General features: G+C 40.1%; 1 protein-coding gene across 2 annotated transcripts in view; it reads right to left on the reverse strand.

Annotated features, from left to right (window-relative positions):
- The window catches only part of Nmnat2 (nicotinamide nucleotide adenylyltransferase 2), a 177,843-nt gene extending 154,710 nt beyond the window's left edge, over positions 1 to 23,133 (reverse strand). For both annotated transcript variants that reach the window (XM_087194419.1, XM_004862819.4), the window contains exon 1: positions 22,916 to 23,133. In XM_087194419.1, coding sequence (XP_087050545.1) covers positions 22,916 to 23,000 — 85 coding nt within the window. In that variant the 5' untranslated portion in view covers positions 23,001 to 23,133. The remainder of the gene's footprint in view (positions 1 to 22,915) is intronic.
- Positions 23,134 to 24,504: the final 1,371 nt, after the last annotated feature.

The raw sequence follows: 24,504 nt of genomic DNA on the forward strand, positions 1-24,504 counted from the left end.
CAGTTTTGTGGCTTTAAAACTATCAATAGAAGATGGGGAAAAATTTTACTAGCTACTCCTCAGACAAAGGACTAATATCTAGACTATATAAAGAACTCAAAAAAATCAGATCCCCTAAATTTAAAGACCTAATCCAAGAAAATGAGCACCTAAAATGTACAGACTCTTCTCAGATGAAGAAGCACAAACAGCAAATAAATACATGAAAAAATGTTCAACATCATGAAATGTAAATTAAAACAACATTGAGATTCCATTTCATTCCAGAAAGAATGGCTATCATCAAGAAATCAACCAATAACAAATGCTGGCAAGGTTATTTTTGGTGGGAGTGTACATTAGTACAACCACTGTGGAAATTAGGATAGATTCCTCAAAAAACTAAAACTACATGTTCCATTTGAACCAACAGTTCCCCTTCTAGGTATCTTCCCAAAAGATTCAAAAGCATCATACCACAGTGATACATGCATATCTGTGTTTATAGCAGCACAACTTAGAAATAGCCTATATGCCCATCAATGGATGAATGGATAAAGAAAACATGATTTTTATAAACAACAGAGTACTATTCTGCCATAAAGAGGGACAAACTTAAGACATTTTTAGGTACATGGGTGCATCTCAAGATCACAATTTTAAGTGAAATAAATCAGGTACACAAGTTCGAACATCAAATTGTTTCTCTCGTGCGACAAGCCCCAAAAGTAAATAAGGAGCAAAATGGAGGGTAGATATTGAGAAGCAGGATGAACATGTTCAAAGGGGAAGGGGAACAAGGGAGGGGGAGGGGACAGGAAGGAAGGAAAAAGGGGGAAAAAAAGAGAGAATGGAAACAAAGCTTTTGTAAATAGGGAGGGGATGAAGAGTTGAAGGGAGGGAAGGGGTATGGGGAAAAAAGAATTAAGATATTTTATGCATAGCTACAAATTCACTACGAAGAATGTGAACACTATGTACAGGAAACATAAAATAAATTTTAAAAACTGACTATATGCCGATGACTTCTGATTTATTTACTTTTTTTGCCTCAGGCTCTTACACGCTACTCAAAGTCCACTCAAATGTCTAATCATCCTCCCAGAACCAACATGTCTGGGACTGAGCTGCTGATCTATTCCCTCCAAATCCCCTTTCTCACTGTCACCCCACGTCAATAAGTGGCAACTCCATTCTTCAATGGCTCAAGCAAAAAACATTGGTTCATCCCTCATTCCTTCTTCTCTGTGACAAAAACAGATGCATTAGAAAATCCCATTGGCAATTCCTACAAAACGTATCTAGAATCCCATCACTTCTCAAGCCCACACCCGGGTGTACACCACCATCATCTCTCCTCTATATCTCATGTAGCACCTTCCTAATGGGTTCCCTATGGTCTAGTCTTAGCACTGCAGCCAGAAAAAGTCCAGTGGGAAGTCAGGTTATATAATACTTCTCTTCAAGACTTTCACATGGTTCCCTTTCTCCCTTAGAGTATAAGCCAAAGGCCTCACTCAAAAGCCTTACACAATCTGACCATTATTATTATTTCTCTAACACCATCCACCACTCCCTTTCTCTTCTTCTACTCCAGATACACTACTTATTTCTACTTGTTCATTTATTTATGTATTTATTTACAAACATATAAGGAGAGCTCTCAGCATAAGGCCTTTGTATTTGCTGTTCTCTCTCTTTGGAATGCTTTCCCCAGCAATTGTGTGGCTGCATTCCTTATCTCCTTCAAGTCTTTGCTCAAATGTTACCTCTAGGGAATCTCCACATCCCTATATTCTTATTCCTGTAATCATTTGTTTACTCATTTAACACTTATAACCTTAATATACTATACAGTTTATTTATGATTATCTTTCTGTCTCCTATAGATTATAAACACCACAAGGGAGGAAAACTTTTCCTGTTTTGTTCTCTTGTGCACCTCTGGTTGCCTCCACAATAAAGCCTCTACATAGTAGGCAGTCAAGAATTTGTTGTCAGTTGTGTTGTCGAGTAAACTCACAAAAGCATCTCTAGAAATCACATCATCCTTAGAGCACCAGAAATTAATTCACCTCAAGTGGAATTGTTGACCATCTTTTGACTTGCTCACTTGTTGACTTGTTGAATACATTTTGACTATATCAAAACTATACTGCTTAAATCATCATAATTCATATTTACATAGTATTTTTCAGTCTACAAAATTCTTACTCCTACATAGTCTCAGTTCTTCTCCAGGAAAACCTGTGAACAGGGCAGAGGGTGCCAATCTCCTTTTGCAGATGAAGAAGCCAAGCATCAGAGCAATTAAATACCTAGTTTAAAGGTCATCCAATCATTAATACAAAGCTGGGAAGAATTTAAATCCCCTAACTTCAGGATTAGGATCATTGCTGCTTTATCAATCAACCTTTAAAAAGAAATAATTTGCCTTCTCTGGAGGACTCAGATGAATATGGATAGAATCTGGGAACTTCCCTATCCTAATTTTGTTTTTGATTCATTCAACAAATATTAATCCAGTATTTCATGTGTTCAGCATTATTCTAAACATGAAATACAGGCAAGAAAATATAGAGGAGGACAAGGTCATGTCTCATGGAGTTTATGTTCTTTGAGAAAAATAGACAATAAACAAATAAGCAAATCATCTAAAGTATTATCAGGGAATGATAGGGCTATGAAGAAGAAAGGCATTGAGACTAACAGGGAACTGAACAGATGAACCACGTGAGATGCTAGTAATAAGCTATTAACATGCAACTCACAAATTCTACATCTGGTAATGGGGTGGACAGTGCTTCAGACTGCTGGCTGGGGATGCTACGAAATGTATTATTATATATTTGGGTATCAAAGATGTTCAAGATTCCCAATCTAAGCGCTAGGAAATGGAATGATATTAAAGCTAAATAGAGCCTGGATGATAATTTCAGAATATAGCATAAGGACAGATATAACTAAGTTATAAAACTAAGATATAAAAGTTTTATAACTAAGTTGTAAAAGTTATATAACTAAGTTATAAAAGCACAGATTTTGTTAAGACAGAAAGCTTTCTAATAATCAAGGCCACCCAACAATGAATGAGACTGAAAATGGGCTTTCTGTCATGGAAAGTTTCCAGTAAGCAAATGAATGACCTCTGAAGTCTCTTCCAACTCTAAATCTGATTATTTTCTGTTCTGTGGAGTCTCTCTCCACCCTAAATCACCATTAATTCCTGTGAGGGGCTCTATAAGGGTGAGAAAAGGTGATGGGGTAAGGACACGCTCAAAAATCTGGCCCCAGCCCATGCTTCTCTTGCCAGCTCTCACAGAGGGTGAACAGTCACCTGAGAGTTGTCTTCTGATCCATCCAGCAGCAGCAAAAGCTGCCTCTTCTGCAGAAAGATTAGGGCACAGCCTCTTCTAGCCTTCCCTGTGGCACCCACCAAGAGCTCAAATCTAGGCAGGTCCTCTGTCCAGTGGTAGCAGGCAGATGTCTCTTTCTCACTGACAATTAAGGTATCTTAGAAAAGTGAAGAACAAATTACCCCAGACAGGAAGCTGTCTCTCTGTAACTTTTGGGTGCTCACTGGCAATGTCTATATCTGCAGGCCTCTCTGAGATCCCAGTCAGCTCACAGCATCCCTGGTTAGCAATCACCTGCCCTCCTTTGCCTTTCAACCACATCTCCAACCCTCCACTAGCATGGGCAGCCAGATCGCCAGGGTGACTGTGTGCTGGCCCAGGGAAGACATCACCAGACAGACACTGGCAATAATTGCTAATCTTATTGCCACTTATATACCATTTACTGTGGGCCAGATGATGTGCTAGAAACGCTTTATATAAATGATGGTCCATAACCCTTGTACTGTATATGTGGCCAGGACATGGCTGGAGAACTGCAGTTGGTCAGAGTCTGTCTAGCAGGGGTGACTTCACTTACTGAGTAGGGTAGGCCAGCTAAGGAAATTGGAGATGCAAGAAAGGGACAGAGGGGCAGGTGGGCCAAGAAAACTAAGTGAGGGGGTGGAGGGCAGGGAAGACAGGTTGCTAGAGGAAAGGAGATGATCTTGCTGCACAAGGAGAAAAACCAAATCTCCTCTCTGTAGTAGTGGAGGGAGCCATTATGGAAGTTGTTGGTAATGTATGTTGTAAGTCCTGCCATCTCCTCCTAAACTTCCAGTAAAATCCACAGCACTTGTCAGTGCTTAGGAACTGGTCTATGACCATGCAGGGGCTGCATTAAAGCACTAGGAAGGGGGAGCCAGGCAGTCTAAGGAGGTGCTGTCATGATATATAGTAACATTATTTCTTTTAATCCTCACAACAGCACAGTAAGGTAGGCATTATTATATTCACTTTACAGTGTATGTAGGAAGAGAGGTTATCGAATAATTATTGCACTGTTATTAACAACAATGTAAAAGAGGGCTGGCGACAGAGCTTGGTGATAGAGTGATTGCTTAGCGAACATAAGGCTCTGGGTACAATTCCTAGCACTGAAAAACAAACAAACAAGCTACAGTGTAGACTAGGTGTGGTGGTCTATGTGTGTAATCTCGGGAGGCCGAGGCAGGACGATTACGAATTTGAGGTCAGCCAAGGCAAACCAGTGGGAACCTGTCTCAAATAAAAAAATAAAAATAAAAAGGATGCAGTTCAGTGGTAGAGCACTCTCCTTACTCCTTCCCTCCATACACACCTGCAATGTAAAGGGAGGAGAGATACTATATTTTTATGCATCTACTCCTGCCTTAGACCTTTGAGGTAGCACAAAGGTTAGTGTTTACCTTACCCTGCTCACAGTCACCAGTCAACAAGAACCCTTCTTCTCCTTCTTCTTCTTCCTCTTCTTCTTCCTCCTCCTCCTCTTCTTCTTCTTCCCCTCCCCTCCCCCCTCCCCTCCCCTCCCCCTCCCCTCCCCCTCCCCCCTCCCCTCCCCCTCCCCTTTCTCCTCCTTCTCCTTCTCCTCCTTCTTCTTGTACCAGGGCTCAAACTCAGGATCTTCCCCTTGTGAGGTACGTGCAGTGCCACTGAGCTAAATCCCCAGCCCGACAAGAACCCCTCTTGATTTGCTCTCAAGCTTTTCCTGTTTTCCTCCAGTGACTTCTTGCTCTGGGACTGACATAGTTGGAGATTGTGAGGCTACCGTGGGGACAGAGGACAAACTCCTGCGCACTTACCGTTACTCATTAAAAACACGACGTGTGGGCCGGGGATTTAGCTCAGTGGCACCACGCCTGCCTCATAAGGGCAAGATCCTGAGTTTGATCCCCGTACAAAAACAAACAAACAAACAAAAACATGACTTGTGCTTTTTTCTGAAGCAGACAGGGACTTCAAAGAGGTTTTTGCTGAAAAAACAAAAACAAAAAGCCTTCACTTGGACCTACAGATGCCCATAGAGCCAAGCTTGGCCTCCATCTTGTACAACTCTGGGTCAATCCTTCTCATCTCAGCCTGCTAGTAATTTAGGGAACATCTATTTTAAAGGTGGCAAAACAAAGTTTAGTAGCCTTCAATTTACCTAACCTATCTCATTACCTTCAAGACTGAGGACAGAGAATAAGTGACTTACAGGGAGCATTTATCCACACCCAGAATCCCCATTGCCCTGACCCTGGGGTCACTTTGGATTCTAGCAGACCCTTACAAGACAGAGGCTGCTCCCATCATCTCTTAGAAAACAAACTGGCCCTCAAGTCAGGAGGATTCCTCTGGAGCTACAGAACCAAGCCTGGGATAATGATCTTCCAGCCTCCAACCCACCACACCCTCCCTAAAACTGGTCTCCTTTCTTTTGTGAATAGATCAGTCGGATCCTCTTCATCAGCACGTACCCCCTTCCAGCTACTCAAGCAGGAGTGCTTTCCCTATTTTTTCTTACTTTCCTTCATTAAAGAACTGATATGATTTTTGTCAGCTCTTCAAGCTTAAGTCACTTAACATTTTCTCTTACTTTCCAATTAAAGCTTTAGCCTGTAAATTCATACTGTTGCCTTAGCTTTAATTTCCTTTAAATCATTAAAGCAAGGACCCATGTTATCTGGTGACAGGATGAGTTCTTCTTTTGTTCCTATTTTCTAGACTTGCCCACAGGTCTTACTGATGGCCCGCAGAGTTACCTGCCTTTCCATCCTATGGGGCCTTGGGCAGGACCACAGAGCAGAGTGCAAAAACCTGGCACTGACCTGTTTGGTAGATTCAAGTGCCAAATGAGGCCTGGGCCCTTTTCTACATTGTCCCAGCCCTTAACACAGCACTGAGGATCATTCTTCATTCAACAAATACCAAAGCAGCATCTTACAGTAGTTAAAGCTTTGGCCACAGGAGTCAGAGAGTGTAGGTCTGTATTTGTGCCTGTCATGCACTTGCTGTGTCATGTGACACAAGTGAGCTAATCTCTTTGATCATTAGCTGAATGCAGATGGTAACGGGACTCTTCCTATAAGGATTTAATGACTTCAGGAAAGGAAAGCAATTACACCAATACCTGGCACATAGCAAATGTTCATTAAATGTTAGCACACATGTTAGTTTACAGTGATTGTTTATTTGAGAGGATAAACAAGGTTGGTCACCTCAAAAATCAAAAAAATTCCAGTGTCAGGGATGTCAGTCACTGCTGCTCCCCACTGCACAAACCCAAGGAAAAGCCTGTAAGTGATTCCATTCCAGAGGGCAGATCCCTCAGAGAAGGTTCAAAAGGGGGAGCAGAAAAGAAAATGAGGATCATCTAACTGACAAGTTGAATTTTCCTTTCTCTTCCTTATCTCTTTAATTTTCGATCTTTAAACTTTATTCCCAAGCTACTGTCATAGAATAAAATGATTCCACACAAACATCCTCTTATTCCTTTCTTGACTATAAAAATATATTTTTCCTGCATTTCTCTAAACAAACTTGTTTACAAATCACAATAGACTGAAATAAACCAATTTGCATCTAAAGAGTGTATGTGTGTGTGTGTGTGTGTGTGTGTGTGTGTGTGTGTGTGTAGGAGGGTGTGCTGTATTAAGTGGAGGATGGGAGCACGTAGAGGGGCCAATGACCTAACGATGCTGTTAAAACACTTGGGTGGCCATGATGGGAGGCTGTCTTTACCTACTCCCCATCATTCCTTCCCCATCCGAGATGAAACCATGAAGAACCAATCTTAACAAAACAAGTGTAGCAAGAAGGGCAAATTCCATGTGGAGAAGTTGGTCAGGCCTTTTAAATGAATATTCATTGCCATATGATTTACTGGGCAAACTGGGACATTGGGTTGAAATATTCCCCAGGGGATCCAGCAGGGAGTTCTTTATTCACTATATTTAAACGCAAATGATAACAAAACTGCATGACAACACACTTTGAAAAGTTGATTTAAAGCAGCATAAGGGGAGAATTAAGGGACCAGTAAAAAAGATTTTATTATAATGTTATAAAGAGTGTGAAAGTCAGGCCAAACAAGCCAAGAATTCAAATGCTGTTATGGGGACTACTGTGTCACGAAACAGGATTTGTTTTTTTCTTCTTGAGAGGAAATACAAGAAAACAAGTTCTCATTTTTTGTTCATCAAAGACAGTTATGTGTACCAATCAGGATTATTGAGCAGTATGAATTTACTTCACCCAACTAAAAATAATTCAAATAAAAGCCCTTTACTTCATACTTAGCTAACAAGTGCCTTGTTGAGAGTGAATGAGAATGCTTAGAAATACTGGACAGTTCCTAGACCTTCATTATGACCTACAAGACTTGGTTGTTGGAGCCCCCAGATTGGGAACCACTGATGCAGAAGCATCTAACACACACATTCATCATTTGGGGATAAAGAGCTGAAATGTTTCATGTCCGAGAAGAATGTTCTACTGTGTCCTGTGGGAGCACAACCCTAAAGGGAAGCCTCAGAGGCCCCCAGGATGTGAGAAGACGACGGGAAGGACCATAAATCCTGTGGTTTAAGGCAACTCCTTGGCTGAAGCGTCTCCCGCTGTGGACTGCATTGGAGACATTATTCTCTGTATTCAAGAATAAGAATTAGACATTGTCCCCAGACCAGCCCCATCTGCAACCCAAACTGTCAAGCAAACAAACAAAACAGGGAGGAGAGGGACTAGTCTGAAAACAGAGGTCAGATAGAGAAGCAATTATATACCAGCTGCAAGAATCTTTCCTTGAAATAACAGATGTCAGGGATTTGCCTTTAAACAATACAGAGCAGCAGTCAGCAAGAGGGTTGGGGTATCAATAAATCAAGATTGGCAACAAATTGATAATTTTAAAAGCCTGGGGAGAGTGACAGGTACATCAATGTTCATTTAGTGTTTGTTTTCATTTACATATGTTTGGAATTTTCCATAGGAAAAATGGTTTGCTTCCTTATTTATTTATTTGAAGATTCTACCAGCCCAATATAAATCCACTTCTGTTGGACAAAGACACCATTGCAAGGAACAAAGGCATTTTTTCCACTTGCACAGGAGCTCCAGGAATAAGGCATGGTTGGGAGGGAAGGAACTAGAGAAAACCAGGACTTTTCAGTATGGACAAGTTGATTTGGAACTCTCAACAAAACCCATTTTTTAAAAAAATAAGTCTCTGACTCTTACTCTCAGCCCTGTCTGGGAAACTGCAAAGATTTTTTCCTTATCCAAAGGCAGGATGTATTTTCCAGTGTGTAGTTAATAATCTTATATGACTAAGCAGGAGCTCTGACCTGCAAAATTCTAAAGATAGCACAGCTTGACAATATACCAATTAAATCTTCTAATAATTTGGACGAGATTAGTGGTTTGGTCTACCAAAATTGACCAATTATTCAGAATGTCAGGACTTTTACCATGCAGGTAGTCATAGCTTGCCTAACCCTATTCAATTAGAAAGAAATGATCATAGTACCACAAATAAAGGGAATTTCTGCTATACTGAGTTCAATAACAGACCAAAGCACCCACCTAAGCCACATCAGAATGCTCCACCATGAATTGGATTCTCATTTTAAGAGGGATATTAGACACTGTCCCCATACCAGCCCCATCTGCAACCCAAACTGTTGAGCAAATAAACAAAACATGAGTTCCAAAGTGAGTGTTCAAAGAAGATGAGTCAGGATGCCATGAAGACTAGAAATGGTAGTGGATTCCAGCTGAAGGAAGCCTAAAGAGAAGAACTGGTGGGGAGGAGGTGGAGCAGCTGTCTTTGGCTAACTGAATGTCTCACAAGTATAAAACAGGTTAGATCTCCCCTCACCCTCATGTCACAGAAAAGAACAAACACCAACATGTGGAGTCTCAGGAAACCAAGCATCAGCCCAACAGAAAGACCAACCTTGAAAAAGTACAATTGTGCCAACTGCTCTTTGGCTGCTTTGGAAAATAGCACATTCTCCAGACCTGAAAAATCCTAGGCAGATTGGACAGACACCTGTGAAGATACTCTACGGGAGACTGCAAGATTGATTGAACATCTGTATGATCTCTGAAATCTTCAGATGGAGATTCTATGACTTCTGAAGATGAGCACTTAGAATTGCCAAGTCAAGAGGGTTTTTTTTTTTGATGCTGTTGTTCATCTTGTTTGTCTTAAGTAAATAATTTACAAGCTTTCCTTTGTTGGATGCCAAGGACATAAAACCTTTTCCAAACAGTGACTAAATAAAAATAAAACTCAACCCCTATGCCACCCTTAAGCCTACTTTTATTGCACTGAGAAACCATTCTTAGATGTACCATGCATCTGACTAGAGCAACCAATGGACAGTATCAGTATTCACCTTCATTCTCAACCCATATTTTCCTTCTTGCCAAGTTACATATTTAATAGCTTCTAAACATGACTTGCAGATTTCCACTATGACTACCATAGCTAGGAAGAATATGCTCTGGGATAGGATTCCATTCTAGCAAACACAGGCTTTCCTATACTGAGGCAAGAATCACTTCAGCTTTGAAGTTCTTGAATCATTGGCACCTATGTTCCCTGTCTTATTTTCTGGCCCTGTCTTTCTTGAGGATGTTTTTCTGTATTTTCTGGTTTTCAAATGTTTATCTTTTCTAACCATCTATTTTGACTAGGTGTTGATATTCTGAATATTCCTAAGAGTTTAATAATTCATTCAATTTGCTAAATATCCATGGTATCTTTCATGTGCTTAGAGCACTGTGTTAGTTACCTGAGGAGATTAAAAAAAAAAAATCAGATGACCCTGGCAAGAGTCTAAGTCTGATAAAGAATATAAAGCACGGACATAAATAGCTACACCCACAGAACAACGTGCTAAGTGATATAAGAGAGGTACAAACTAAGTGCTATCAAAGTTCAGAGGGAGGTGAGAGGCTGAAGAAAACCTCGATGAAGCTGCAAGAGCAGCTGTTAACCCTTGATGCAAATGGTGTGCTAAGGTTTTAAATCCAAAACTAAGGTATACAAAATATTAAATTTTGAAAAGGAGGCAGTTGAGAGTCAAAATAAGGACAAACATGTTCTCTGAAAATATACCCAATGTTCAACAGCAGATAAATGTTCCACAATAGCCAGAGGCACTAATCAATGTCCAGTGTAAACCAAACACCAGAAAATCATCCCCATTGTGAAATGATCATTTACCCAGTCAGCCAGAAAAATTACAATTATGAAATTGAAACTACACTTGCTGCTTACATGAGTCTTTTTAGGATTTAATTTAGAATAAAAATTGTTCATTAAATAGTTCCTCTGGGTAATGGACTTCAACAAGACTTCCTGTTTTAAGAACACTTTAGAATCACTCTCATTCCTACCTCCAAAGGTAGGTTATATCAAGAAGGGGTGGGCTTTTTCTGTAGTGTCCAGACAGTAAATATTTTAGATTTTGTGTTCCATAAAGTTTCTGTTGCAACTACATGATACTGCTGTTTTATGGCAAAAACATCTATAAATAATACATGCATGAATGATGGTGGCTATGTGTCAATACAACTTTATGAATACTCAGATTTTAATTTCATACAATTTTTACCAGTCAGAAAATATTATTTTCCTTTTACATTTTTTCAAGCATTTAAAAACATAAAACTCATTTTTAGCTTTAATGTTTTGCAAAAACAGTTGTCAGGCCACATTTGGCCCCAAGGCCATAGTTTACAAACTCCTGAGTTATCAATCATCCTATTTTATAGATGAGAAAAACAAGGCTCCAAAAGATAGCGTGTTTACACATTAATAGACATTTAGCTTATTAGTTTCCATATAAAGAAAAACTGGAATCTTTACCTGTTTTTTATCAACATTGTTTACAGCATGGAAAAAATCACATATTATCTATCAACTGTTATTCCCTGGGGAGTAACGAATAAATAATATTTGAATGGTGCTTAGCAAGTTTAGTCCATGGTAAATAAAGACATTACGGCTTGAATTTATATGTGCAATATTTTATTGTGTTTCTTACTTTTAATTTGCAATGTATGACATCCTCCATTTTTAAAATTGCCTTATTTTATTATTTTTTTATTTATTTTATTTATTTATTTTTTTGGTACCAGGGATCGAACTCGGGTCCTTGCGCTTGCAAGACAATTGCTTTATTTTAAAGAACTTGTATTACATGTGATGAGTCACATGCTGCTAAATATTTATCAGCACATATTTCAAAAATAGTCTGAGTAGTTATTAATGTAGTTTAAATTTAATGTTCCACCTTTCTATGGGTATCAAGATGAAGGGTTGGAAGAATGTTGAACAATAAAACATTGGAAAGCCCAATATCTCACTTAATTTAAGTCTTTAAGATGATATGATGATAATTTTAAAAGTCATGGGAAACTGTAATTTTATAGTAAGAAGAGAAATGTTTGTTCAAATCCAAGATTAGAGCTAAAAGAAATGTCAAAGGGAGAGCTCCACAATTTCCTGTGGAAATGACAGCAGGGGCATATCTAAATGCTATAAAGTCACAGCAGATAGAACTAGGGTGAACTGAGTTCACCAAATCTGAGAAGACTTGAACAAGAGCCATCCACTTAAAGCACAATAGGAAGTAAGTTGTCAACTAGCTGAGACTTACTTCTCATCAGGTGATTAGGTTTTTTGGGGGATTTTATTATCATTTTGGACAGCTGTCTAGCAGAATAACAGTCACTTATTTATTCCAGCAATAGAAATGGTTTATACAATGGTTCTATTTCAGAAAATAAAATCATGAAAAAAGAAAGAAAAATAAAAACACTCTTCATTTCCAAGAATAATATAGAAATTATTTTAAAATGTTTAGATAATATCTCAACAGCATACCTCCAATGAACTGATAGTAGAAGGAACTTTGATATTTGAGGTAAAGCCCACAGTCTGCCACATCCTCCTCTGCCCATTACCCTTCAAGGGCTTGCTGAATGTTCTGGGTAAAGTCTGAGGCCTCTAGCATGCCCTCTCCCAAGCTGTTTTCTGCTTTCCCCTCTGTCCATCCATGTGCATTCTAGTAGAATAGCCAGCTCCCTGGAGAGCCAAACTATTGGGGGCCTTCACTCTTAGGATGTTCTCAGCCAAGAATGCCACTGTCCATCCAGTCCACTGGTCAGCTCTGACTTTTATGCTCAGATTCCAACTGATTCCTGCCCTGGTGACTCGTCCACTATTTTCCACAGTGACAACTTCATCTTCCATCCTCCCATTTACCTAATTCTTACCTGTTTTTTAATCCTTGCCACCTGAACTGCTATATTTAGTTCATTTTAGATCATCTTTTAGATAAGAAAGGTGTGTTATTAATTGTCATATCCTGGAGGCCTAGCACTGCATCTGGAGCACAGACATAACTCAGAACACATTTATTGAAAGGATCAGAGGACACTGAGCTCCACCCTTCTTGCGTAAAAGTCTGCCAGAGGTTTGAGGCCACAGTAATAGGTAATTCTAATGCTTCATTCATTTCATTCATTCATTCATTCATTCAACAACCATTTACTGGATACCCACGATGTGTCTAGGACTGTTCCAGAAGTTTTTGTAAGCAGGGTAAACAAAGATCTCTGTCTTTGAGGTACTCACTTTCTATCTGGGAATACAGAAATTAAATAATAACAAATAAGAAAATAACACGCTTTGTTAAAAGATGGTAAAAGCTAAAGGAAAGAGACATGAGTAAAGCAGGATAAGAGGAACTGAGTATGTGTGAATTAAATTATGTTGTTAAGGGCCAGGGATTTAGCTCAGTGGTGCCACGCCTGCCTCACAAGTGCAAGGTCCCGAATTCCATCCCTGGTACATATATATATATATATATATATATATAAAATTATGTTGTTGATGGAATAGGACCTGCCAAGTGCACCATTTACATCCTAGCAAAGACTGAGAGCAGGAGAATGAATTAAACATCGAGACTCAGGCATTCCAGATAGAGAGAAGAGGACTTAAAGACTTAGACTGAAGCTAGAAGATCATTGGGTGGCTGAGAGTGAGGTAGAAGAGGTATGGGATAGGTGGCAGACCGTGGAAGCCTGTAGGTCATTACATTAGGATGACTTTGACCTTTATTAGGAATGAAATGGGGAAATATGAGAGGATTCTGAGCAAAGGAGCAACATGATCTAACTTAGTTCTGGCTTACATTTTGAAATATTTTTAAAAGGATCACTCTGGCTATTATGAGTTGAATTTTTTGTTTGTTTTTTGAGGTACTGGGGGTCAAAGCCAGGGGTGTTCCACCACTAAGTTATATCTCTATCCCTTTTTACTTTTTATTTTGAAACGGGATCTCACTGTTTCCCAAGCTGGGCTTGGACTGGTGATCCTCCTGACACAGCCTTCCAAATACCTGGAATTACTGACATACTCCACCATGCCTGGCATGAATTGAATATTGAGACTAAGGGTAGAAATGGAAGACCAGTTAAGAGGCTATTGCAATAATTTGGATGAAAGATAGCAGCAGCTTGTAGCAGGGTATTGATGGGGAGAGGTGGCTGGTCCTAGTTATAGTTTGAAGATAGAGAAATCCCAAAACATTTGCTAACATATATAGGGGTACAAAAGAGAGATGAATTAAGCATCGGTCCCAGATTTTTGGTCCAAGCAACTGGAACAAATGAAAAACAATGAATTCTTAGTTTTATCTAATGGTTATTAGACAAAATAACCATTAGATAACTATTTTCAGACTCCTATGTCTAGTAAATGTTAAATGAAGTGCACACATAGCAGCACAGCTACTCATGTGGCAACAGTATGATGCAGGAGAAGGAGCAGAACATGAGTATTATTTAGCTGTCACTACTTCTAGGAGCTAGGGTCTATTGTCTTGCTCCTCTTACCCTTTGTCCCCAGGATTATAAGAATTTTCCTGGCTGGCTAAAGAGACTGATGCAAGACTAAAGGGAATGATGTAATAAATTTAATGGAAAACAGTTTAACGGTAGTAGGATTTAAAGAAGTTCCAATATGGAGACTCCATTATTATGATGATAATGAGGAAGACGATGATGCCGGTAGTGGTTACAGCATTTGCCTTTGCTGCAGACTTCATAAATCATGGAGATATTGTAAAATACAAAAGGAAGAGAGCCAATATCAGGAGTTTGGCCTTAGTCACACTATGGAAGCTGTTGACACATCTTTTTAAGCAAAAATACTTCTGAGGCTAGCTGCCAAATTGTATCCAAAAAGGAAAAGTGTTCCATGCAATTGAATGTTTATAGTTGGAAGATCTCCTGCAGTGGAAGACATCTCTCCTTGTAAATTGAAGCTGGATTTACATATGTTGAGATATGGAATATATACATAAATAGCTATGTAATTCTCTAGAAAATGAACTCCTGTATCCCAGGTCTTAGTCTACAACATCAAATCCTACAGCATTATGTTGAATGCCTTTGTTTAAACAAAATGGTGTACACTGAGAATTGTGAAAAAAATAATATTGAAAAAATATTTAATGCATTTCTTTGTGTATTTTTTAGCAATTTAGGATTATCTTCAAACTCTAAAGTTGAAGAACTATACTAGAATGTATATTTTACAGCATTGTAAATGTTAGTTAAAGGGTTGAGGATATATATAGTTCAATAGTAGTGTTTGGTTAGCACATGCAAGGCCCTAGACCTAGTCCCTAGCACCAAAAAATAACAACAACGACAATAATAATAATAAAGCAAACACTATACTGGTGGCCAAGAGGGGAATGATACTATAAAATTTAGACTTGCATCTTTTCAAAGAAAAGCTTTCAAAACTGGTTTTCGAGATTTTATGAATAAAACCTCAGTTGCCCATGAACTAGCACAAACAATCAGCAAGTGGGATCTCTTACTAAAAATCTTCTGCACAGCAACAGAAACCACCAGCAGTGTGAAGAGACAACCCACAATGTGGGAAAAAATTTTCACCAGCTGTCCCTCAGACAAAGGCCTACTATCTCGAATCTATAAAGAACTTAAAAAAATCAGACCTCCCAAATTTAAAGACCCAGTCTGAAAACGGGCATCTGAAATGAACAGACATTTCTCAGACAAAGAAGTAGAAATGGCAAATAAACATATGAAAAAATGTTCAACATCACTAGTCATTTGAGAGATGCAAATGAAAACAACATTGAGATTCCACCTCACCCCAGAAAGAATGGCTGCTATCATGAAATCAACCAATAACAAATGCTGGCAGGGCTGTGGGGAAAGAGGAACCCTGCTCCACTGCTGGCGGGAGTGTAGACTGGTGCAACCACAGTGGAAATCACTACGGAGATACCTCAAAGAACTAGGACTGGAAGTCCCATTTGACCCCACTATTCCCCTGCTGGGGATCTTCCCCAAAGAATTAAAAGAATCATACCATGGTGATATATGTGCACCCATGTTCACAGCAGCACAGTTTGTAATAGCTAAAACTTGGAAACAGCCCAAATGTCCATCAACTGGAGACTGGATAAAGAAAATGTGTTGTTGTTTTTTTTATAAAATGGAGTACTACTCAGCCATAAAAATGAGAAATTAGAGACATTTATTGCTAAATGGATGCATATTTAGGTGATACTCTTAAGGGAAATAAATAGGACACACATGTGTAAATACCAAATAGTTTCTGTAGTGTGAGAAACTGAAAGTGTAAATAAGAACTAAAAGGTATAATAGATAATGTGAAATAGGAAGAAAAGGGGCAAAGGGGAAGGGGAAGTGGGAGGGGTAGGGGAAAGGAAAGAAGGGAATGGAATTAATATGAGAAAATGAAAAAATGGAAACAAAGTCTTTGTAAATAGGGAGGGATGGAGGGGTTGAAGGGAGGGCAGGGGAAGGGGAAAAAGATAAGAACCAAGAGATTATGTAAAGGTCCAAATTTCCAATGATGAATGTCATTATATTGTATACCTAAAATGTACAAATAAAAGGATATAAAAAATGGTTTTCATTCTTTTTTCCAGTCATGTATAAACTACTTTCACAGCTATTGGCTGTCATTTAAAAAAAAACAAAACAAAAAATGTATATATTATCCATCTACTTTTACAATTTCCTCTCATGTCTGAGGATATGTTAGAAACAGAGGGGTTCAAACTTGAGTGTTGGTACGTTATGATTTTTAGTTTGCCTCCATATTTTAGGTTGTTCATTTAAATTGTTCTAACTTTGGAAACTTGTATATAAATGTTTCTCTGACATTCATAGCATTTCAAAGGATGTTCCCCCTAAATAAGAATTCCAATTATTTCTTTTTTTGACATATAATAATTGTACATCCTTATGGGGTATAGTGTGATAATTCAACACATGCTTACAATGAGTAATAATCAAATCAGCGTAATTAGCATTTCCTTCTCCTTAAACATTTATCGTTTCTTTATGTTAAGAAGCTTCACACCATTTCTTAAAAGGCAAATGAGTCATGTGTGTCCGTGCATATGTGTGTCTGCTTGTCCGTCTGTCTGTGTATGTCTATGTGTGTGCTGTGAATCAAACCCACCTCCTCACACTCATACATGCTGGGTCATAAGCCATATCCTCACCCCATAAGCCTCTTAATTCTGATTGCAGTGAACAGAAAAGCTTAGATATGTAGACTAGGATTAAGTACAATAAGAAGAGAAGAGATACTGAAAATAGTTTTTCATTTAAAAACGGTTAGAAATATCACCCTTCTTAGTTATATTCTGTCCTTTTGTTTAGGATGAACTCTGAATGGGAGATTTGCCTCTCACGGTTAGCTTATATTTACATGAGGTTTACAGTCAATTCAACAGAAGAAAGTGAGTGAAGTCACTTGTTTGATTGAACAAAAGTGTCTTACTTATTTTTCAGACTATTTGTCCTGTGTCAGGAGCAGACACAGCTTTAACCAGTGAAACCACCATCAATCATCCAAGTGTTCAACTTATTGCTGAGTTGGATAGACTCCCATGTATGTACTTGAGCATATTGTTACAGCCATCAGCTCAGTGATGGGCAAGTTTTAGAGGAGTTTTGCAAACTGTATCAACTGTTTCAGAGCCTCATCATTTAAAAAGAGTCAATTTTAAGATCTCGATTCTCTCCTATTTCTTACTAAAAAAAAAAAACAACCTCTTTTTTTCATAATGTTAATGAATCGTAGTATCTTTTTGTAAAGAACTCTGAATGATTCAACTGGAGTCCAGGAGTCCACTAGGAATTCTTATTCTAAGACTCAACTGTGTCTCCAGATACAAAGAGTCTTTGAATTTAGGTATTTTCTTCTTTTGCATTAATGCTTGGTTAAAACGCATATTTCCAAAACTTTAGAGTAGGAAATGAGTCTTTACTTTCTGCACCAACCAAGCTTGCTTCTCCTCTGGTGTTTTCTATTCATCTACCTCAGATAGAAATCTACAAATTACTCTGAACTGCTTCACTACTGAATCGCCAGATAAGGATCTCTTTTCCTCCCAAATAACTTTCAAATGCAGTCACTCTCCATCCAGATACCACCAACCAGAGCGCGTTAACTATCTTCTGACTTAAACTCTGTATGCTGAAATATGTGCCTAAGTAGTGACCAAATTCTTGCCATTCACCAAGATATGCTCAAAATTCAATTAAACCTTAATTTTGAGATGTGATTATTTTACTCCCTTACTTACAAAACAATGCAATATCTTCTCTGTCATTGGAATGTCTAATTTTTAAATTTGTACTGGGGATTGAACCCAGGACCTTCACACTGAGCTACATCCTCAGCTCTTTTTTCCCTTTTATTTGAGATAGATTTCACTAAGTCACTAAATTGCCCAGGAAGGACTCAAATTTGAGATCCTCCTGCCTCAGCTTTTCAGAAGGTTGGAACTGTAGGCATGCACCACCATGCTCAGGGATATCTAAAACATCTAAATTCCTTAACATGACTTATAAACCTTCATAACTGATAATATTTCCACCTGCCTCTCTAGCCTTACTTCTCACTCTCCTCCTCCTGAATCATCTTGATTTTTTTTTCCAGCAGAGTACCATGACTCTGTATCTCATAACCTCAACTCTTCTGCATGGTGAATTGCTCTGCCCAACACAGGGTTCTATACATTCATTTATTTTCTATTTGTTAAATAACTGTTGTGGTGAGCCTACCCAGTACTAGATACAAGGAAATATGTCAGTGATGAAACCAAGCATTTTTTCCTGTCCTAGAGATTAAGCTGTAGCATGGGAAATAATCATAAAACATATGAAATGAATGTTAGGGCATGGTGAATTAGAAGGCAATGTGGGACCAAATGTCAGGGTAGCCAGACTTAACTGAGGAAGCAGAGCCAGGGGTACTAGTGTACCCCTGTAATCGTAGCACTCTGGAGGCTGAGGCAGGAGAATCACAAGTTTGAGCCCAGCGAGGGCAACTCAGTGACTTAGGAAGATGTTGTCTCAAAATAAAAAATAATACTTTGAAGGGGCTAGAGATGTTGCTCAGGGAGAAGGGCCTAGGTTCAACTTCCAGTACCAAAAAATATTTTTGAAGAATCAGTGGAGGTTCACTGAGAAAGTGCTGTTGAAGCTAAAACCTAATGGTGAATAGGTGTTAGTTGAAGTAACAGAGTAGGGAGAAAGGAGAAGGTTTGGGGAGTGGTAGCAAGAATGTTCAGATAACACAGTTAGATGAAAAATATGAGAGTATCGAGAAAAAACAGTCTTAGGGGGACAAATATCTTCACTGAATATATTTTATTGGTGGCCTATGTTGCCAAGTACAAAGAAATGTAAGATCCTAATTACCCTTTGTTGACAGCTAAGTTCAGATGACTCCTCCTTTCAGAGGTGTTACTAAATCTCCATAACTTTCTTGCAATTATAAGGGAATAATGAAATGGCATCATGGATGAGAGTCTAGATATCCTAAAACTGGTTCTTTTCTGATATTTATTCATGACCTTGACCAAATGCCTTACACCTGTACCTACATCTTGCCATTGGTAAAAGGGATGATAATATTAACCTCTTTATCTCACAGGTAGGAGCAAATGAAATAGTAGTACAAAAGTGTAAAGTACTACACTGTGCTTAGTGACTTTTTAATATAAACATTTCAAGCATAATGAACATTTCGTTAATTTCTGACAGTTCTCTATCAATTGCAACCAAAATCATTTTTCTTGGAGTTTCATTTTCAATTACACAAGTAGAGAACCCTCCTTACTACTCTTGAAGTGAAGCAAAATTGGATCATATCTCTTTTCAAAAGATCCAATTTAAAAAAATTTTCCAATTGTTCAAAGTAAAAATATTTTGAAGTAGAAACACTGAGAAATCCAGTTATTTTGCACTCATCAAAAAAACTAAAATTCTTCTAGCTTTTATGGCCAGACTAATCTATCAGTACTTTCTTACATTTTATTTAAACTTGCTATCTGACTTCCAAGTTGTGAATTTATTGACAAATAGAGCACTGAAAGTTCTTAGTTTTTAAGTACACAAAGATTGCATTTCCATATGGCAGAGATTATAATTCAGAATAATTCTTTAAAGTTCTAAAAGCTAAGAACTCACATTTTAAAAAAACTTCTAGCTTCACATTGTGTTCTTATATGATGAGAAAGACCCATGAATACAACATCATTAGTTTATAGTTTAGTTTACCACAAAACTTTTATTCCTCCCTGAAAACATTTTACAACTGAATACATAGATGTCAAGTATCTCTGTCAAAAAAACCCCTCTCCATTTGTTTCTATAGTAATAAGCAGGCAAAATTATATCAATTCCCCTTTCATAGTAAAAGTCCATTCTAAAATATTTTATAAATATTGAGAATTATACAATTGCTACTTTCCTCTTTCTGTTTATAGTCTTTTACTTTTTCCTCTGGAAAGCAGCTGGATTTTAAAATACAGGTGCTCTGTTAAAGCTGTCTAATTTCAGTCTTATTGTACAATCTTGTTTAAAATTTTTTATTATAAATTTCAGATCCTTTATATTGCTGTGTTCTTTGTCAGAAAATATAAAAAGCCATTTAAGAGAAGGAAATAATTCATGGATAAGTTGATGAGAAAGAGGTCTTATGGAAATGCATATATAAGAACCCTTATTTGATGGCCAATTTTATTCCACTCTGTTAGTATATGTTTGAAGGAAATGCAGTGTTTGTAGAATCTTGCATTCGGGAAATTGGTGAGCATTTCCTTCCACCTTTCACACATTACAAAGGCCTCTGCAAGAGGGTTCAGAAATATGAAGCTCAAGATAACTGTCACCTTCTTTACACGTAGCTTCACAAGAGAATCAGCCTCTCAATCTCCATTGTAAAATGGAAGTAACGATACCTTTCTTACAAAGTTGTTCATGGGAATAAATTACATTAAATATATGAAAAAGTATCATTAGCTAGCAAGTGCTCTACAAAAATAAATTACAAAATTTACCAAGCGCTCAGATTCCAGAGATTCTGCAAAACGATTTAATACACATTTTGTCTTCTTATTCTTGCTTTTCATATGATTCTGTGCTAAATCCTTCATTAGGCAATAAGCTCTTTAAAGCCATGGTGAGCACACTGCATCTTTTTTCTGTTGGTCTTTGGTTTAGAATTAACTAAGGAACCCTCAAGGGCTTCTTTGACAGGTCACTAGATCCTCAGTGCTATTATCAAGTGAGTAATCAGCACTGTCAAAAGTCTCCTTCCATCTATTCTATGTCTCAACTCTTCTGTAGGCCCGTGCTTATTTTCACATATTTTAGCTTCCAGGCCCCAGGAGAATTAGCAGGTTAGCATCCATTTAGCTTAACATCTTTTATCACTGCTACCAAACTCTTTCAGCTGCAAGATACAGACCTTGGTTCTCAACCTAAATCTGTTCCTCTTCTGATCTAAAACAAGCAAAATTAAGCATATCCTTAGCTCCAGCAAGAGAAGAGTAGCAACCACGGCCCGTTCAAAGTTCCTAGAGCTAAAGAGTTCCCCAGGAGAGCCCAAGCCTGCCTGATCAAGGGAAAGCAGTAAAGAACATCACCGTGAGGTGGGGAGGGGAGAAAGACACCAGAATCAAAAGAAAGTGAAAGTAAGGATCTCTGGTCTTTGCTGGAACCAAAGTCTCTGTTTAACCGAAAAGCTGGCCTTAGCTCCATATAAACCACTTAAAGGCAGAAGAAATAGTGAGGAAGGGATGGCTCCTTCTAAGGCCCCTTCCTTCGAAGTACAGAAGTGCCCATCAGCTCTGCCCTCTGTACAAAGCTGTTCTATATCCTTTTTGCAAGGTTTTTAACAAGCGATCCCAGTTCAGGGCATCTTTCAGGTTTAGAGACGAATAGTTTTAGCCTACACCATCTCGCCTGGTCTTTATGGAGGGCCTGTGGCTCTCATTAACCAGCCCTGGGAAAGCTATCGCAATGCCCAGGCTCAGGTTAAACACGTGTGTCCGTGGCCAGCTCTGGCGCTCGCTGCGTTTCAGCACCGCCGGCTCCGGAGAGCGCCCCGAGAGAGGCCGGGGTCTGGGCCTCGCGTCTGGCCTCTGGTCCTTCCCCGCGCACTCGCTCTCACCCACACCTCCTTTCCCCGAGTCCCAGGAAAAAGCACACCCCCAACTTCAAACTTCGTAATTCCTGCTTCTAACGTGCCCTCCGCGTTCTCTCTCAGGGTCTAAATGCGCCCACCCCCGCTCCTTTGGGTGGCTCTGGATCAGCAGTGGAGCCGCGTGGTTTCTCCACCAGTGGCGCCGGATCGCCATCGCTTCCCCTAGCTCTGCGGGACTTAAACCAGCAGCCAGAAGCCCCGGCTCGCTCTCTCCACCCCCCACCCCCGCCCCAAAGCCTCTAAGAAACAAAGTCGCGAGGCTGCACCGCCGCCCCACCACACTCGCGCTCACACCCTCTTACGCACTCCCGCGCCGCAAGCCTTCCCGGGCCACCGCCGCCCTGGGCACAGCCTCGCCAACTGGGGCCCGGAGCCCTGAGCACGGCTCGCACGGGCCTCCCGCCGCGGCCGCCCGCCTCCCCTGCCCAGGCAGCAGGTCCCCCGGCCGAACCTCAGGACCCTGGGCCCCCTCCCCACCCACTCGAACATCCACTTCGCGCGGGCCAGGCTCGGCCGCCGCCCCCAGCATTCGCCCCGGGGCCGCCTGTGTTCATCCCCTGAAGCCCCAGCCCCTGTCGGTGGTGTTTCGTGTGGGTGTGTTTGCGCCTCCCAGACATATTTAACTCCTTTGAGCTCTCCGTCCATCCTAAACAAACAGCACGTTATTCCCCACCCTCTCCTCGCTTCTCTGAACCCCCACCTCTGTGCCCACCCCATCCAGCCCTGGGCTCCAGGCCCCTCGCCCCGTCGCGCCCCGCCCCCACCCGGCCCCTGCGCGGGGACCGGCCCGGCGAGCGGCGCCTGGAAACGCAGTCTGCGTCCACTCCCGGGAGCCGCGAAGGCAGCGCTGACCTCGCCCCCGCCGGGTCGGCCCGCGCAGCCCTCTGCAGGGGCACACGCCTTCCAGTTCAGGCGCCCTGGAAAACACAGGTGCGGGGAAAGGAGAGGAGAGGAAGCAGCCTCCGGGGTGGGCGGGAGGACTCACCGAACATCTGAATGTGCCCTTTGGTGATGGGATTGAAGCTGCCGCAGGCCAGCAGGATAACGTGGGTCTTAGTGGTCTCGGTCATGGTGCGGGCCCCTCGCGGTGGTCCAGGGCTTGCCTCTCTTTTTGTGTCTGGATATGTCTGCAGAGGGAGAAAGGAAGGCGAGGCTCCGGCGGTGGATGCTGTGGACTCCAAGGAGCCGCTCCAGACGCAAACCGCGTCACTCCCCGCCTCCCCTTAACGCTTGCAGCTCCGGCAAGATCCGAGGCTGCTTGTGTATTGCTCTCCTCTCGTCTCTCCTCGATGCTTCTCGTTTCTTTCTAGCTTCTTTCGTGTTTCTGGTCCCCGTACCCCACCCTACCCTTTCTCTCCTCCCCTCCCCACTTCACTACATCACTTTTCTTTCTTTGGGGTTTATCTACAAGGCAAGACCTGGTACCCAAATCCAGCACCATGGATACTTACAGCATGGTGCAAACTCTGTCCCTTCCTTTCTTCTGATTTTTTCCCTCCCTCATTCTAACATTTTTCTCTCCCCCACTGACTTTGTCTAACATCTCTACCTCCAAATATGTTTGATATTAAGAATTTTTTTCTTACTTCCTCAAAATTTTAATTGATAAATGACAGTTGTCTTCACCGCCCACCCCCAATAATTCTGAACTAATTAATATTGAGCTGAATCCAAATCTTTACCTAGGGGTTTCCAGGAAATGGGGGAAGGCAATACCCCTTCCTCTGTTATTTTGCTCCATTGTATGGGTTGAAGCAATGCTGTCAGTTGAGAGAATATAAATGGAAAAGAGTTACTAAAACTATTGTCCTACGTATGCTACCAAAGTTTAGACAAAGATTTATCATTTGACAATTATTTTTTGGGTGTTCACTATGTTTTAAGTGCTGTTATGAACCCTACTAATAAAGCAAAGCTTACATCTTCATTGAGTTTAAATTCTACTGGAGGGAGAGAGACAATAAACAGAGAAAGAAAACATTAGACTGCAATGGTGCAATGCACAGTAAGTGAGTGCAATCCACTCTGAGAGAACAGAGAGTGGACAAGAGGGGAAAATCAGGTAGTCTAAGAAGGCCTCTTCAAAAAGTTGACACCTAAGGTAAGACCATTTAGACAAGAAGGAATTGCCAGTACAACTATTTGAGGACAGAGAAGGGCTTCCTGTGCTCATAGAAATGAAAGGCAAGAGAGAAATGGGAGGAAAGATCATACTAGTAATTACAGCCAAATCAAATAGGGCATGAAGGCTAAGATAATGGGTCAGACATTTTTCTGAGTGGAATTATTTATAGTAGAATCACAAAAGGAAGTTTTTAAGGAAGGGACTAATATGTAATTTATATTATATATTAAATGCATACAAATGGGAAGACATGGAGGAGTTAGGGAATTCTGCTTGTAACCCTAAGCAAGCAGAGTCATCCTGAGACTAGGGTTTCATAGAAGTGGAGGTGATGAGAAAGAGATGATCCCAGGATAAGTTTTGTAGAATTTGTAGTTTATAGGCTTTGCTGATGAACTGAATTCAGAGGATGAGAAATCTAAGAAAATGTCTTAAAATTTGGGTTAGGA

The sequence above is a fragment of the Heterocephalus glaber genome, unplaced genomic scaffold (genome assembly GCF_053883595.1).
Source record: "Heterocephalus glaber isolate CG9 unplaced genomic scaffold, H.glaber_assembly_v1.0 deba00001600, whole genome shotgun sequence".
Taxonomy (NCBI): Eukaryota; Metazoa; Chordata; class Mammalia; order Rodentia; family Bathyergidae; genus Heterocephalus; species Heterocephalus glaber.